Below are 14,252 nucleotides of genomic sequence, written 5' to 3' on the forward strand. Positions count from 1 at the left end.
ACTTATTGCCATAAATAAAATGTGCTAAATATCCAAATTCGATCGGATAATCTATGTAAATAAACAATGTTTAAAATCATACCACTAATAAGATGACAGATCTAATCAACCAGTTAGAGTCTAGTCTGGCGTTTATACACACTAATACATATACACTCTAAGAACATCCAAAATAAATCACGTTTATCATTATACTTGAACGTGTTTGTATTCATTAGTTTATGCAATTTGTTTCTTTTTCTACTTAAATTTTTTGACTTTAGTTATTTTCTGGAAAAGTCATTTACACGAGGATACAATAAATTAAGGATTAATTTCCCTATTCATGACTAAGTAACTGGGATGCTCCTATCTTTTTTAAATAACTTAAATTATCATTCCCAAGACAGTTTGTGGCCTTCAATTAATCATTTCGTTTCGACAATTGAGGCTATGTATATGTTTTAAATGAACAAGGTTACGCCTTACCGGCTATTCTTGTTATTTGGGGATTGTTCCTCAATACTTGCAGGTGTTATTCGTTACGCAGTGACATCATCTGGAGTATAATTCAAAACCAGAGGAAAGAAGACGGCTGTTTCGTTTTTGTATGAGGCTTTTCAGGAATATGCACCCATGACACTTCAAAGGATATATATCAGGGAATTAACGTTTCATAGTAAACGCTTAACTATTTGGCCACTAACGTGGGATCCATTAGTGTACAATTTCATTTTCAATCATTTCGGGATATAATGCGACCTACAGAACCCAGTCAAACTGTTAGCTGATAACATTGGATAGGGATTATACAACATCAGAAACTGACTGTTACAAAATATGAACTACTGAATTTGGAATCGTTAGGTTTAACGCACCGTGATCTTTATATAAGTACATGTTACCCAAATGAAAAAATTTTACTTCACACTACTGCAGTAGTGTAGTGAACAAGAACACAAGAGGGGACAATCGAATTTATATGCATACAAAATTACAGAACATCTTAGTAAAATCTGAGAACCATAAAGTAAATACTTCATTTGCAAAGTGTCAAGCAATCGTCTCAGACTTCGTCGTTCTTTCGTTCCCACACCAATCATTCTTTGTCCTCGTTCTCTTTTCGTTGATCTGCTTAAACTTCTGTTGCCAGGTATTTCACGTTCGATGGATGATATATACTACTTATATTTATCGACATCGGTAGCACACACCACAGTAGGATTAACGAATTTTGTTATAACTGGACGGGTATTGGAGAAGTTGGAAATTTCAGGACTACTTTTCAAAATGTTATTTTGCATAGTTTTATTACGTAATTACCAAGTAACTGAACCACTGTTTCTATATTTTGCTAATTTTAATTTTCCGTTTGACACGCTAACTATTACTATACTTTCTTATTACTTCGAAATAATTTACAGTTTACTCGGTTTACAGCCGATTTCAGTATATTTGTGCATTAACTGTGCTTTTATATTTTATAATGTGATCTAGTTTGGTTTTTCGTATATATAAATTAATGAATGCCTGAGATAGCTGCTGGGCTGATTTATTGAAATATAGCACAGAAACCTGACTGAAGACTTTTTGTCAAACTCAAGGTTAGGGGTAGGAGGTAGACTAATAGATGTTCAGCTTACGTTAGCTCAAAGTAAATTTTGTTAGTCAGAGTGTATTATTTATTGATTAAGGCTAAATACGCTAGACCATAGGCAGAATATCAGATGAGGTATTTAAAAATTACAGTCGAAATTTTGATTTGCGAACCCAGCAATTGACGTCAATCAATCATTCAGAAATATATCATCCACATAACATGTCTATTCTCAAATGCTAATTGAGTTCTATCGATCATATTGTAATGTGTCCACTAGTCTAACTGACCATGCATCGCGGGCAAAATGTTGCGAGAGTGAATGATTGTAAATAGTTAGGAGGAAAAATTGGTGATGAGAGTTTGAATTCTATAGGGAACATTAATGCTCCTATGATTTATTAGCGAGAAATAAGTAATACAGAACCTTAATACGGGGTTTCATACCATCTACATTCAACCATCAAGTTATACTTGTTTTAAATATGAACTCGTAGACACTCTAATTTGTCAATAATACTTGTAGCGCTCAAATGGAATATTTGCTAATCTAAAAATATCATACCAAAGCAATAAAATTAAAATATTCTCTTTCAGCAACAATATTTTCCTTTATTGGTCAATAGTAATGAATACTTAAAAAGTAATGAATTTACTATGAAGCGCTTAAATTAAATAGGATCATTGTTAGTAGGAAAATACAATACTATAAAAATCAATGGTTGTTTGAAATATAAGAGATGTTAATGCATATAATAAGTCATTGCTACTACTACTAGGTGCAGTTATTGTTATGCTCTCTACCATAATTAACTTCTTAATTAGAATATTTCATATAGTTTATAGTATTCTTCTAATTGTATAAAACAAACGGAAAAATAGAATAAAGAATTGAACTATTACAATATTTATATAAGGTATCACGTGAATGTTTATTCAATACAAATTTGATTTGCAGACAAATACTTGTATAAGTAAAATTGGTTGGATTTAATAAACTATAAGGACAAGGAATATGAATAACTTTCTATCAGTAATAACCATTAGATTGGAATTTATTAAATGAGTAATTTCATGCATGTGAAGATTTCGTAGAATGTCATGCTCAATCCAATTCAACTATATATTGTTAAGGAGTCCTAAACAGCTAGAAAGCAGTTGTTCAATGATCCTTGGTATCTAGTGTTTCTCGAAATGATATCAGTTTGTGAAGAAAATTCCTTTCATAATTTATATATGTTAGAATATGTGTTTTACCTAGATTTCTATTCGTTAAGAAATCTATCACTTTTTAATGCTTAACATTATTGATGAGTCTCCTGTAGAAGACAGTTTGTGGTTTTGATTTATTGACTTCTAATATAAAATGTTTCGATTTATTTATTCATTCAAGAAACAAAAATTTTGTTATGCCAAAAAAGAATGCTGTTATGGTGGGCTGAGTATCGGTACAAGTGTAACTTTTTGAACTAGTTAACAGATTTGTATTATCGATATTTTTATTGTATGATTATTAGGCAAGTGCATAATTATACTTCTACATACTCTTTAGTGTACGCTTCCAGTGTACCCATAAACCATTACCGTATTTTTTTTACCATTCCTTAATTTTGATTAATTGACCAATCATAATTTATCTCCTACCACTTCGACTTTTGGCGTAGTTATGCCTATATTGCAATTTTCTACTCGTGCTGATATGTGATTAGGAAATTAATCCATATTACTGCATGAATTAGTCCACATAAGTTACGCTACTGAGTTCTATTATTCGGATGAAGACTGGGCTATAAGAAAAGCATACATTCATATCGGTGAGCCAATAAAGATCAGGATTACTTTGTAAGTGATCAAGGTTATTCACTGGTCAATGAAAGTAATTAGTCAATAGACGGACTAGCATCTGGGACTAGAAAAGAGTAAATTAGAATTTCGATTCTTGGAATTTTACTGAGCTAACGATTAAGGAAAGGCAGGCTAACATTGCATTCATAACAAATGCGTCACTCAAAATGGGGGCAACAAGTTGTGACGGTAGCAGTTTTAAATTGCAAATGTGGTTTTGGAAAGCCTACATCAATTTTTTTTCATTCGATAGCAAAACTTAATAACCAACCATTCGAACAGATTAAGGGCAATTAAACAAGACAGAATTTCAAATAGAGGCAAGCTGTTGAATGGGTTAAGGATTAAAATTGGTGTAAGAAAACGGAAATTAGACGAAGTAGTATGCCACAGTGATACAGAATAAACTTGTTTATAATAATGTAATTATAAACAATGTCTGCGTCAACAGCGAACGATCCATTTCCCTCCTTTATCATCGTTATTTTTGTTGTAATTGATAGACTCCGCCCAAACCAAATCAGGTGGTTCTCTCAGGATCACCCCAAGCATATGACCTCAAGATCGAATCAGTGGAATAAGATAGAAAAGCGTATTATTGTGAGCGTTTTTCTTCAGGTGTCAGAATATTTAAAGAAATATATATCTTCAAAATATTGGAGCTAAGTGAAACCTTACTGAGATCCTTAGTAAAATTACGGTCAATAAAGAAATAATGAGAAGTATATTATGAGACCCATGGATGATAAAGTTGTCGGGGCTTACAAGTGTTGACTATAATTATATTGTTGGGATGACCCTGGAATTTTCTCGCAAGCGACATGACAAGCCCATGAGTCATCAAGGAGCATTTCAACCAATCAGCGATTAATTAGTAGTTACTAAAATAACGAAAGTGGAAAAGTCACATGTGGAGATCCTGATTGGTTGATTAATACACTGCTACTATGTTTAGCAGTATTCTAGAACTTTCAGTAAAACTCAAGGACTCTTAAGTTACTATAAAATCCCTATATTTTCTGTACATAAATGAACCCTGTAGTAAAGTGCTTCCCACATAATTTGTGCCTTTTCTCTCGTCTTCAAGTCGCGGAGTAGTTCTAGCTTGGGGGTCACGGAACTAGCTTAGGGAAGCGAATATAGCGTTCAATAGGCGAGACGCAACATATATCTTATTTACAGTGCATTCTAAAAGTAAACTCGACAGAGATGCCTTTAGACGCTTGGAATCTCGCAGTTCTATTATTTTCAAATTGTAGAATTTTCTCACCAGTCATGAAAACTTTGATGTGAAAAATAAGAATCAATATAGCTTAATAAGAACAAAAAAGGCTCACACCTTAATCGAGAGAATTTTTATGAATGCACTATGAGTACCAATCACATTCTCTATAACATGTGTGACTGAGTTGTTTTTAGATATTCTGAACATTTATTCTACACTTCATATACGATCATTTGAGATGATTTACGAGAACTAAATTCATTAAGCAAATGCACAAACTACCACTTGACAGGCCGATTTACACCTAAAATAACGATAGTGTAGTTTATAATAGCCAGTAAATAAACATACTAAGCTATTTTATTATCTCTATTAACCTTCTCTTATATATACAAATATAACTAGAATGTGATTCAATACAGTACCAAGGTAACGTCTCAAGGAGCTCATATAAATCATGAGAAGTTATTCAACAAGGTTTTCTAAACCAATAAATATCCATAACAAACGATAGAAAAGTTGATCTTAGCAAGTTACTATTAATGTTTTAAAATAAATTTGTTAACGATATTTAGAGTTTCCTTGTTCATTTCACATGTGTGCTGCACATAAGGCCATAACTCTTACTAGGGATTTCATTTCAATCATCTGAAGCTATCCCACTGTATCGTATCCCAAATTGTCGGATGAAAAAAGTAAATAAAGTGAAAGTTGGAACTTGAAATTCTTAGGGAAAATTATGCTCCTGTATTCAATATTAACCCATTAAGTGAGAGGAAAAATGCCTGGTACTGACACAAATAGGACAAAAAACGGGCGCTTTACAAATTGACGGACACGTATCTTATCCCCATATATGGTTGTTTTCATTTTTATTATTTTTTTATACTGTCAGGCGATTTGTTAAATTTATGCCTAAGTTTACAACTAAAGGAATTTGCAAAATTTTACTATGATACTTCATTGTTTTTTGTCTCATTATTTCAACTACACAAAACATTTCATTAAACAATTGTATAAGAAACATAGACAATGTATGACCGATTTGTTTTTAATTATAGAAATCGTACAAAAACCAAATAGTAATGTAAATCAGAAAATGCAGTTAAGTGATGTGTTACAAATAGTTGAAACGGGGATATACAAATAGTGTAAAAAACACAAAAATTTATTATTATTATTATTATTATTATTATTATTATAGTCAGTTATTATCAGAGCATAACCCCATCAAACTGAATTCTACACTTCCAGGTAAACAAGTGATGAACTTTTTGACTACATTGCATGCATCTCTCAGAAAACCAGCTGATGTTATCGATCCATGGAGAATGGGTGCATTTTTTCGACCATCTAGAATGAAACATTAAAATAACCTTTCCACTTTAATTCAATTCTGACAAGAAACACAAGAGTATACCACTGGAATTTAAAAGTATGATAAATGATAAGCAGTTATACTAACCATATACAAAGGAATTCTTTGACGATTAAATTCGAACGTACGACAGCATTTTAATTGCCTTAAACTTCTATTTAATCATAATCACATAAATGAATGGACTTCATGAATGACTATTGCACAAAGGACAATATCTGCTTACGAATTTAATAGTCACTGGAGAAAGTATTTAGAAAAAATACTGATGAAAATTTGTTGAGACTGTTATTATAGACCTTAAGCATTCGATCAAAATCATCTGGGTTATGGAAGTAAAATAATTAGATCTGATCCTGACTGGCAAATCACACAGAAGTATTGCTTGTTTCACAAAATATGATTCAGTCATAAAAAGTAAGTTTGTTTAATGTGTAGTGAGCTTTATTCAGGCCCAGTTCTTTTCCACACTAGAAAACTTGATGACACGACAGCAGTATGGTCTGTCTCAAGCCGTGAGAATATATTTTTGAATTCCAATGACGTTACATAAAATCTGAAAACCGCTTTATGTGAAAATAAAATCTGTACACATGTAAGTGAAAATGTTTTTATTATCTATTGTACAATATATTAAACGTGATAATGAATTTTGAGTAAATGTGACAAAAGATGAGAATCATAACCAGATAATCGTTGACAGAAACTTTTAATCGATCCTGATTAATGTAACTTAATGTAAACATATTGAATAGATTTGTGATCTTAAACTACATTATTTTAATGGTAACTGTGATCGTAAAGAAAGTAACATCTTCAAAAACCAACAAACCAAAAACATGGTATCATAGTCTCATGTTACGGAAAAAAAATCAACTGAGTTAATACTTACAGAAAAACTAATAATTATTCAGTTAAAACTCATTATTCCTCATTTATACGGTCCAGCAGTCATGTAGATTTATTTGCTCGTTTGTGAGCTATGTTGCGTGAGGGCCAGTAATAGTACGCGGCTAGTCAAAACTAAAAGTTCGAACGTTTAACTCAATGACTGAAGATTCAATGCTTTATACAGCAAACGATTATTCCACACTAATTGTCATGATTCAAAATGAGTACTCAGAAGTGAACATTGAGTGCAGTCAGTAATCAAATCTTTGCTACTGTCATACCAACAACTAACTGGATGAGTCAATTTTTAGATTTTGATAAGTTTTCAGTAAAGCTGAAGGCTAACCCTTAGAGTACAATACTTATGATGGTCAGAAGTGATTTTAAATTTTGTAGAAACGAACAAGCTTCTTTGCTTCTAGGGAAGTTAAGGTGATAGTTATTTCAAAATAGTTAAATAGATTGATTTCTGTCAATACTTTGTTGTATGAGTAACTACGTTGATGCTAAATTTTAATGTTATTTTTATGAATTAGGGTTCTATAGTTTGATGAACGAATTTTGCATTGTCAGAATCAATAATTAAAATACTGATCGATCAATAACATTCAATGATTCGATGCGGCTGAATGATGGTTTCTCAAGAGACCGAATTACTGATGTAAACCCACGGATGATTGGAAATCATAAACAAGACAACTGTAAAAATGATAGATTTTTTATGTAACAAAGTGACTGGCTCATGTGAAAGATATAAACAAAAAATATAGTATGGTAAGTATTGTAGTCAATTGGAAGAAATCAGTTTGTAGGTCACTAACTTTCCAATCAATCGTGGCCTACCTGTTGAAACCAATTCGTGAGGATCGTATCAGTTATCATAAACAAACATATAAAGAATGAATGACTATTCAGAAAGCAATTCAGAAAATTCCTGTAAGCGACTTAATAAGAAAAACTACAAATTTCTGTAACCGTAGAACCATATTTGTTGTATAAGAACCCAAGATGTCACTCAGTAAAGTAAAAGGTGAGATAATATATAAACGTGTGGCTCAACGATTAAAAATCAAATATACACATCACTGACCCATAGTTTTAAATTTATTACGATAGGCATAACTTACCGAGTTCATATAGAGATCCGTAATGCTCAACAAAACATACAAAGTGCAAATTAGTTTTTGACTCAGCGTTTGGTGCCTAAATACAGATTGAAAAATATAAAACTCAAATAAATGAACAAACTTCTGTTTGACCTTCTAGTGCTGACTTTTCATGCAACGCGGAAATTTCCTTCTAGAATAGAAAATAAATCAGGATGAATCCAATTACTTTACTCTCCACGATAACTCCACGTTCAGCGGGTGTCTTATTTTCGAAATCCTCTAAAACGCTGCTCAAGAAAGAACCATCTGGAATAATACATTAGATAGCGTAGTTAAGATCTACTAAGATTGCTACGATTTATGAGAAATAAATAGCTTGTTATTAACCAACCAGCCAAAGCTTAATCCTAATTCCATTTCTTGATGGCATACAAAGAAAAGATGAAGTGAAAAACGCGATAAGTAAAACAACATCGAAAACTGGAACTCAGGATAAAATGTTTAAAAGTAGAAGGTACAAAATATGAGTTTTACAAAAAGGACAGAGAAACCTATTGTATGTCATTTTGTTATATAACATTCTCCAAATTTCCCGTGCCAAAAACAGTTAAGTATTTAGTACCATCATTTGAAAACCTAATGTGCAGACAATGTAGTGGATATTAAACAATCTTAATTAGAAGTTGTATCAGAATATAGAATTGGTGAGTGAGTGGTGCAATCTACATTTTGGCTATATGCGAATTCGAACATCTAACTTTTACTTGAATTGTGTGTTGATGTTGTTCAGAAGAGTGATGAAAGCTCCACGGCCATCTAGCTCAGAGAACAAAACTCCACCAAAATTTACTTAAGTATTTCACGGTGCTATGTATGTCTATTTTCAGAAATTAGTTCTGCCTACAGAGGTCTAGCATATTCATAGATGAGATTTCATTTTGAACTATAAGTTTGATTTTTTTTTTACTGCCATTAACACTACTATTACTTCAACTTCTTTGGTCTTCTTTCGTCATTCTGATACAAAGTTAGATAAACTAAACGAGTCTTAAGTCCTGTGTTGTTTATAACTGATTGACATCTCCAGAATGTATGATAAATCTCAAAATTTTCGAATGAAGAAAAAGGTCATGACTTACCTTTGATGCTTAGTTTTTGTTTATTATTTACTATAGCATGTAATAAAGCTATAGTTCCACAAGCATTACCAACCGTTTGTTTGATCAAAACAACTTTGGATGAGTTATCCTCGACACCCAATGAAGCATTTTCAATGGGAGTTTCAAGGGGATATAAAAATAATAGGCTTATCACGGGTTCTGGTACAAATGCAAGCATATCATCATCCAAACTAAAAATGTCTATAAATTTCCATGACTCTTCGACAACTCCAAGTTTATTCATATACTATAATGTTAGAAATTAATTGTATCTTTAAAGTAGTGTGTACTTCATTTAGCACCTAAACAATTATTAACTAATCGCAAAAATACCTGAGGATTAGCTTCTAAAGGGATCCACCTCATAATAATTGTTTCTTTAAAACTCTGAAATAAATAAAAGACAGCCATTTGAAGATACATTTTGAAGCTACAGCAAGTGACATCTACAAGCATACGTTATAATAATTTACAGGAACTTAACTGAGTCTACAACTCATTCCTCAGTTCACCAGTCAATGCATTTTACGGGCTGAAACGTAGTATCAGTCTAGTAGCTCTTAGACTGAATTCCAATATTATAATGCAACTCGAAAATCAAGCGCAGATCTGTGGTCTGCTTGAAAATTATGCGGTGGGTAATAGTTCTGTTTGGCTAGCCAGACTGAATAAAGCCAAGAGATAGTGTCACTTTTGTGATGAAGCTATTGCTTCATACATAGAGTCGAACCCTCGATAACAGACGACTTCTAGCATGTCTCAAATACTCATTTTATTCAGTACAGGAAAACAGATTAGGTACTAGTTAGGCATCGATAATACGTCAAAATATTAACCCTCTTCAACTGCACTCTATTGTCGGAATTTTAACCATGCACCAGATAGATTTACCATTGAAAGATGGACGGCAGGAGATATCATCCTCCTCAGTTCGACACTATAGGCGAGAAAGCATTTACTCCAACGTTTCTTTTGAATCGACTACCAACTTAAATCCTGACTAAACAGATGTAAAAGCCTTATAGTAGATAACTATAATGCACCCTCTATAAATTTGGGAAACCTAAAAGTAGGGTCATCAAAAACATAGTTTGATTGCAAATTGTTAAGAACAGAAATCACCATAGCTTTATTCTAACACATTAGAGATCCAACCATATATGACCTAAAAAACTCCTCGTTTGTCTTGGACTGTCTTCACATAAGGTGGTGACGCTAGTGAAATAATGTTACTTCCACCTACAAGAAGGAGTGATCATGCAGTCATCTTATTCAAGTTCACGGCTGCTACTATCTATCAAGCAGTTGGACAGGTGCGTCCTAACATATGAAAGGTAGATATGAAGGCGATTAACTCTCCAACCTCGGTCGGAAACTGGAAAATTGAATCCAACACATCAGTAAGAGATACATGGACTCATTTTCGGCAGTTATAAAATCAAGTTACTCAAACATTTATACCATGGATAGTCCCAAAGGAGAAAAATCACGGTCATCCCTGAATAAACCAGAGTATTCGAAGTTCACTAAGACAAAAGTATGTTGGGACATCGCCACTAACCTTGGTATAGAAAATACAAAAGAACGCTACAGGTCGGTCCGAATTAAATGTTTAAGCACAGTCCAGACAGCTCAGCGAAAATACGAAAAACAGTTGGCCCAATCTGTAATTAACTAGTCGAAGACTGTTTTTGTGCATAAATTGCAGAACAAGAACGCATCACTGGATTCGCAACTTAATTACGGGAGTGCATCATATATGACGAACAGAGACTAGGACAAAGCAGGGGCTACGGCGAACTATTTCAGGACAGTTTTCACTCAGAACCCTCTTCTAGACGAGGGACTAGACCTAAATGCAGAGTCACAAAATCGGCTGCTCATTGTGTACTTCAATCATGACGACGTGCCCCCGAATGCCCTGGTACGGCCGAGAGTGGGGAGAGTCCGCTCTCCCTCTCCAAATGCTCTCACATGGTCACGCTTACATAGCCTCTGACAGGGAAATCTTACTCATTGCCTTCTTGTGGCAGGGGTGTTGTTCACAAAATTGAGAGGACGGAAAGCGAATGTCCGGCGCTTTAACCGGGTTAGTGTACACGGCGATTCCACCCAAGGGGAGTTGGAAAACCCTGACTCCAAACCATTAGTTCCAGTCTCCTGGGGGAACAAATGGCGTATGAATCAATCGTTGGTCACCGGCTACCATGGGACTGCATCTCCTCACGATGCTCCACTGCCTTGTGGATCAGATCTTTAGGTCAAAAGCTCCGGGTGTGGTCCCCTAAGAGAACCACCTGCTTCAGTTTGGGCACCTCGGCAGTATCACAGCCCTCACACAAACTGAACGAGATTTGTGCGGCGCACACGTATCTGGTGCTCCTTTGTACCAGTAGTTGTGTTTAAATAAATAAATAAAACGACGTACTAAAGGCCCATGGCACTTAAAAATGGAAAAATCAACATGATCAGATGAAGTGTACCCTAAAATCTTGAGACAAATTGCAAAATACACTGCTGCCACATTGACTATGATTTTCAATATATCACTTAGCCAAAGTGAGTTATCTATGAACTAGGAATATGCAATTGTCACTCTGACTCATGAAACAGGATGGAGACAACTTCCATCATCTTTTTTTTCCTACCAGATCAAGACAACTCAGAGGACATAGACGGCGACTACAAAAGCCAGACTAGCGAAGTATCCGTGGCATACCGGTTCCGACACCAACAATCGATTCTCTGAACCCGTTACCTGAAAAAGCGGTGCCCACCACTTAGATTGACTCACTCAAGAGAAGACTAGACATTCACACAAGCTCACCAGAAAAGGTCTTACACAGGCCGTAAACCTGTCTTCAATAAACAAATCTGATTCTGACAAAGAAAGTGGAACATTCCTACCACGAAGAAGCCGTTACGCAAAACCAAAGTCAGGAAATTTGGCAACAATGTCAAAACAGACCTATTGTACGGAGCCAAAATTAGAGAGTGGCAAACATCGTCAAATAGTACAGCTTTCTACATAAGATACTCCAGTCTTCAGTAGTAAGGGTAGATCAATCGACCGGTGAGACTGTAATCCATGAACGAACCAATCACGTATAAAGTAACATCTCAGAGTTCGGCGCGAAATCACCTCACCCATCTGTCTAAATAGAGTTTTGACACTAAAGCTTATGTCAGTTCGTGATGACAACCCTAAATTTGATTTCTAACCTTGATCATCAACTGTAAATTATATTTCTAATTCCTCAAATAGGTTTGTAACCTTCATTCGGTCTTGGTTATTATGTGGACACTCAAGGTCAATCTGGCGTCACTCAAAGGTCGTCCATAAATTACAGAACCTTATTAGCTGAGGCAAGGCTACAGTTATCTATTAACTCGAGTAGAACTGAAAAAGAAAAGTAATCTGCAGAATCTTAAGCTCAGGACAGATTATTTGGATCAAAAATAGTACTTTGGTTGAGTAAGGAATTGGGACACGCAAAACCACGTTAGGACCAAACCTCCGGTTTGTCGAGCGCGCACGTGATACAATCCAGACCTTGAACTTCAGGTTGTTCCAGTGATTGTTACGAATGTTAATGAACCAGTAAACAAAAACACTGTCACTACTGCCACATTCTGAAATATCTTAAAAAGACCACTCACAAGATCCAAAACTTTCGCAACAAGAGGCAGCAAGATAACAATAGGCACTTCAGCGTGGTGTGGAGTTTCAGTTTTAGTTTGGAAAGGACAGGAGGCTTGATGGCCTGTGTTAGTCCTGGCAATGATGGTCTCTCAGCTGATCCAACTTTCTTTTGAGGGAGTCGACGGATGGAGCCTCAACCACGTGCTGAGGTAATGAATTCCACTAGTTGATTATTCGATGGGAAAGTCAGTAGTCAGCTGACAAGTAATTCGTTCGGGGCTTGTGAACTTTTTTGGAGTGTCCTCATAGATTTTCTGTTTTGGAAGACAAGAAAAATGAGGGCATATCAGGTGCGAATTTGTCATTAAGCAATTTGAAAACTGTAATCAAGTCGCCTCTGATTCTTCTTTATGACAGCGGGAATAGGTTTAGCTTGGTCAGTCTAGTACCATACGGGAGCTTCGCTATTCCGGGAATCAGCCTAGTTGCTGTTCTCTGAACCCTTTCCAAGAGTTCACTGTCTTTTTTTAGGCAGGGGCTAGCTGCTTGTATGCAGTACTCAAGTTTAGGGCGTACGAACACTTCTGAGAATCGTTAAAAATTACGTCTACAACGTACGTAAATCCTCTCCTAAGTAGAAAATTAGCTGAGAGTCTTAGCACCGTGTGATCAAACGTCATTCGCCTTCTGTTAAAGAATGGCTTCCGAGGAAGCCTTGTGCTGATATCACTGAAGTGCATTTCTGGTAAGTTTGGCAATAGTGCGTTCCATAACATCTATAACAAATTTAACCGGCCTCATTATGAGTATGGGAAGGAAACGTCCTCCCGCCACACCAAAAAGATAAGAATAAACTGAGATGTATTGAACGTCGAGTCTCGAAATCGGTCCGAGGATTCAAATTTGAACCCTATGAGGATTATTTTAAAGCAATGTAGCCTTACTTGTCCGATAAAAGACGTCCTATAAGTTACCTTTAAATGACTAATAGCATTCTGAACACTCCGAGGCACCCTCCCAAACACTTAATTGACCTCAGTCTCCATACAGTCTTAGAGGTAACACCCGGAATTTAGAAACAGCGCAGCAAGACTGACTGTGTTCACACATTTTACTTTTCCTGAGTAGTCAGATTCGGTAACTTGCTGCTGCTTGAGATAGTCCAGGCGACTTGACACATTCTAGAGAACTTAGAATAGTGTTTTTTCTGTAACGTATAAGCATTGCTCTTTTCTTTGTTAAATATACCTAGGTATACACCCGGAGGTATTGATGATACACTGCTACCATATACAAAAGCCCGTCAAGCGGAGGAATCTGTCCTGTTTACATATATTTGCTACATTTGATTCTTTACCATTCCTCCTTGATCTTAATGGTTAATAACACTAGGCGAAGGTATTTATCTTATTAATACAGCGACAT

The 14,252-nt window shown here is 35.1% G+C and overlaps 1 protein-coding gene across 3 annotated transcripts; it reads right to left on the reverse strand.

Moving 5' to 3' along the window:
- Positions 1–8,022: 8,022 nt before the first annotated feature.
- Smp_168800.1 (family C12 unassigned peptidase (C12 family)) lies at positions 8,023–9,640 on the reverse strand (the record flags this gene model as incomplete). 3 transcript variants are annotated; one of them, XM_018799343.1, is made up of 6 exons in its annotated part: positions 8,023–8,118; positions 8,164–8,214; positions 8,251–8,330; positions 9,164–9,431; positions 9,475–9,486; positions 9,518–9,640. In XM_018799343.1, 6 exons carry the CDS (start codon positions 9,638–9,640, stop codon positions 8,023–8,025), a joined length of 630 nt encoding a protein of 209 aa, XP_018651143.1. The 3 variants fall into 3 exon arrangements, with proteins under 3 accessions (XP_018651143.1, XP_018651142.1, XP_018651141.1); XM_018799345.1 differs by having other exon boundaries at positions 9,475–9,557; XM_018799344.1 differs by lacking the exons at positions 9,475–9,486; positions 9,518–9,640 and having other exon boundaries at positions 8,164–8,211; positions 9,164–9,428.
- Between the last annotated feature and the right edge of the window lie 4,612 nt (positions 9,641–14,252).

The sequence above is a fragment of the Schistosoma mansoni genome, chromosome 3, assembly GCF_000237925.1.
Source record: "Schistosoma mansoni strain Puerto Rico chromosome 3, complete genome".
NCBI classification, from domain to species: domain Eukaryota; kingdom Metazoa; phylum Platyhelminthes; class Trematoda; order Strigeidida; family Schistosomatidae; genus Schistosoma; species Schistosoma mansoni.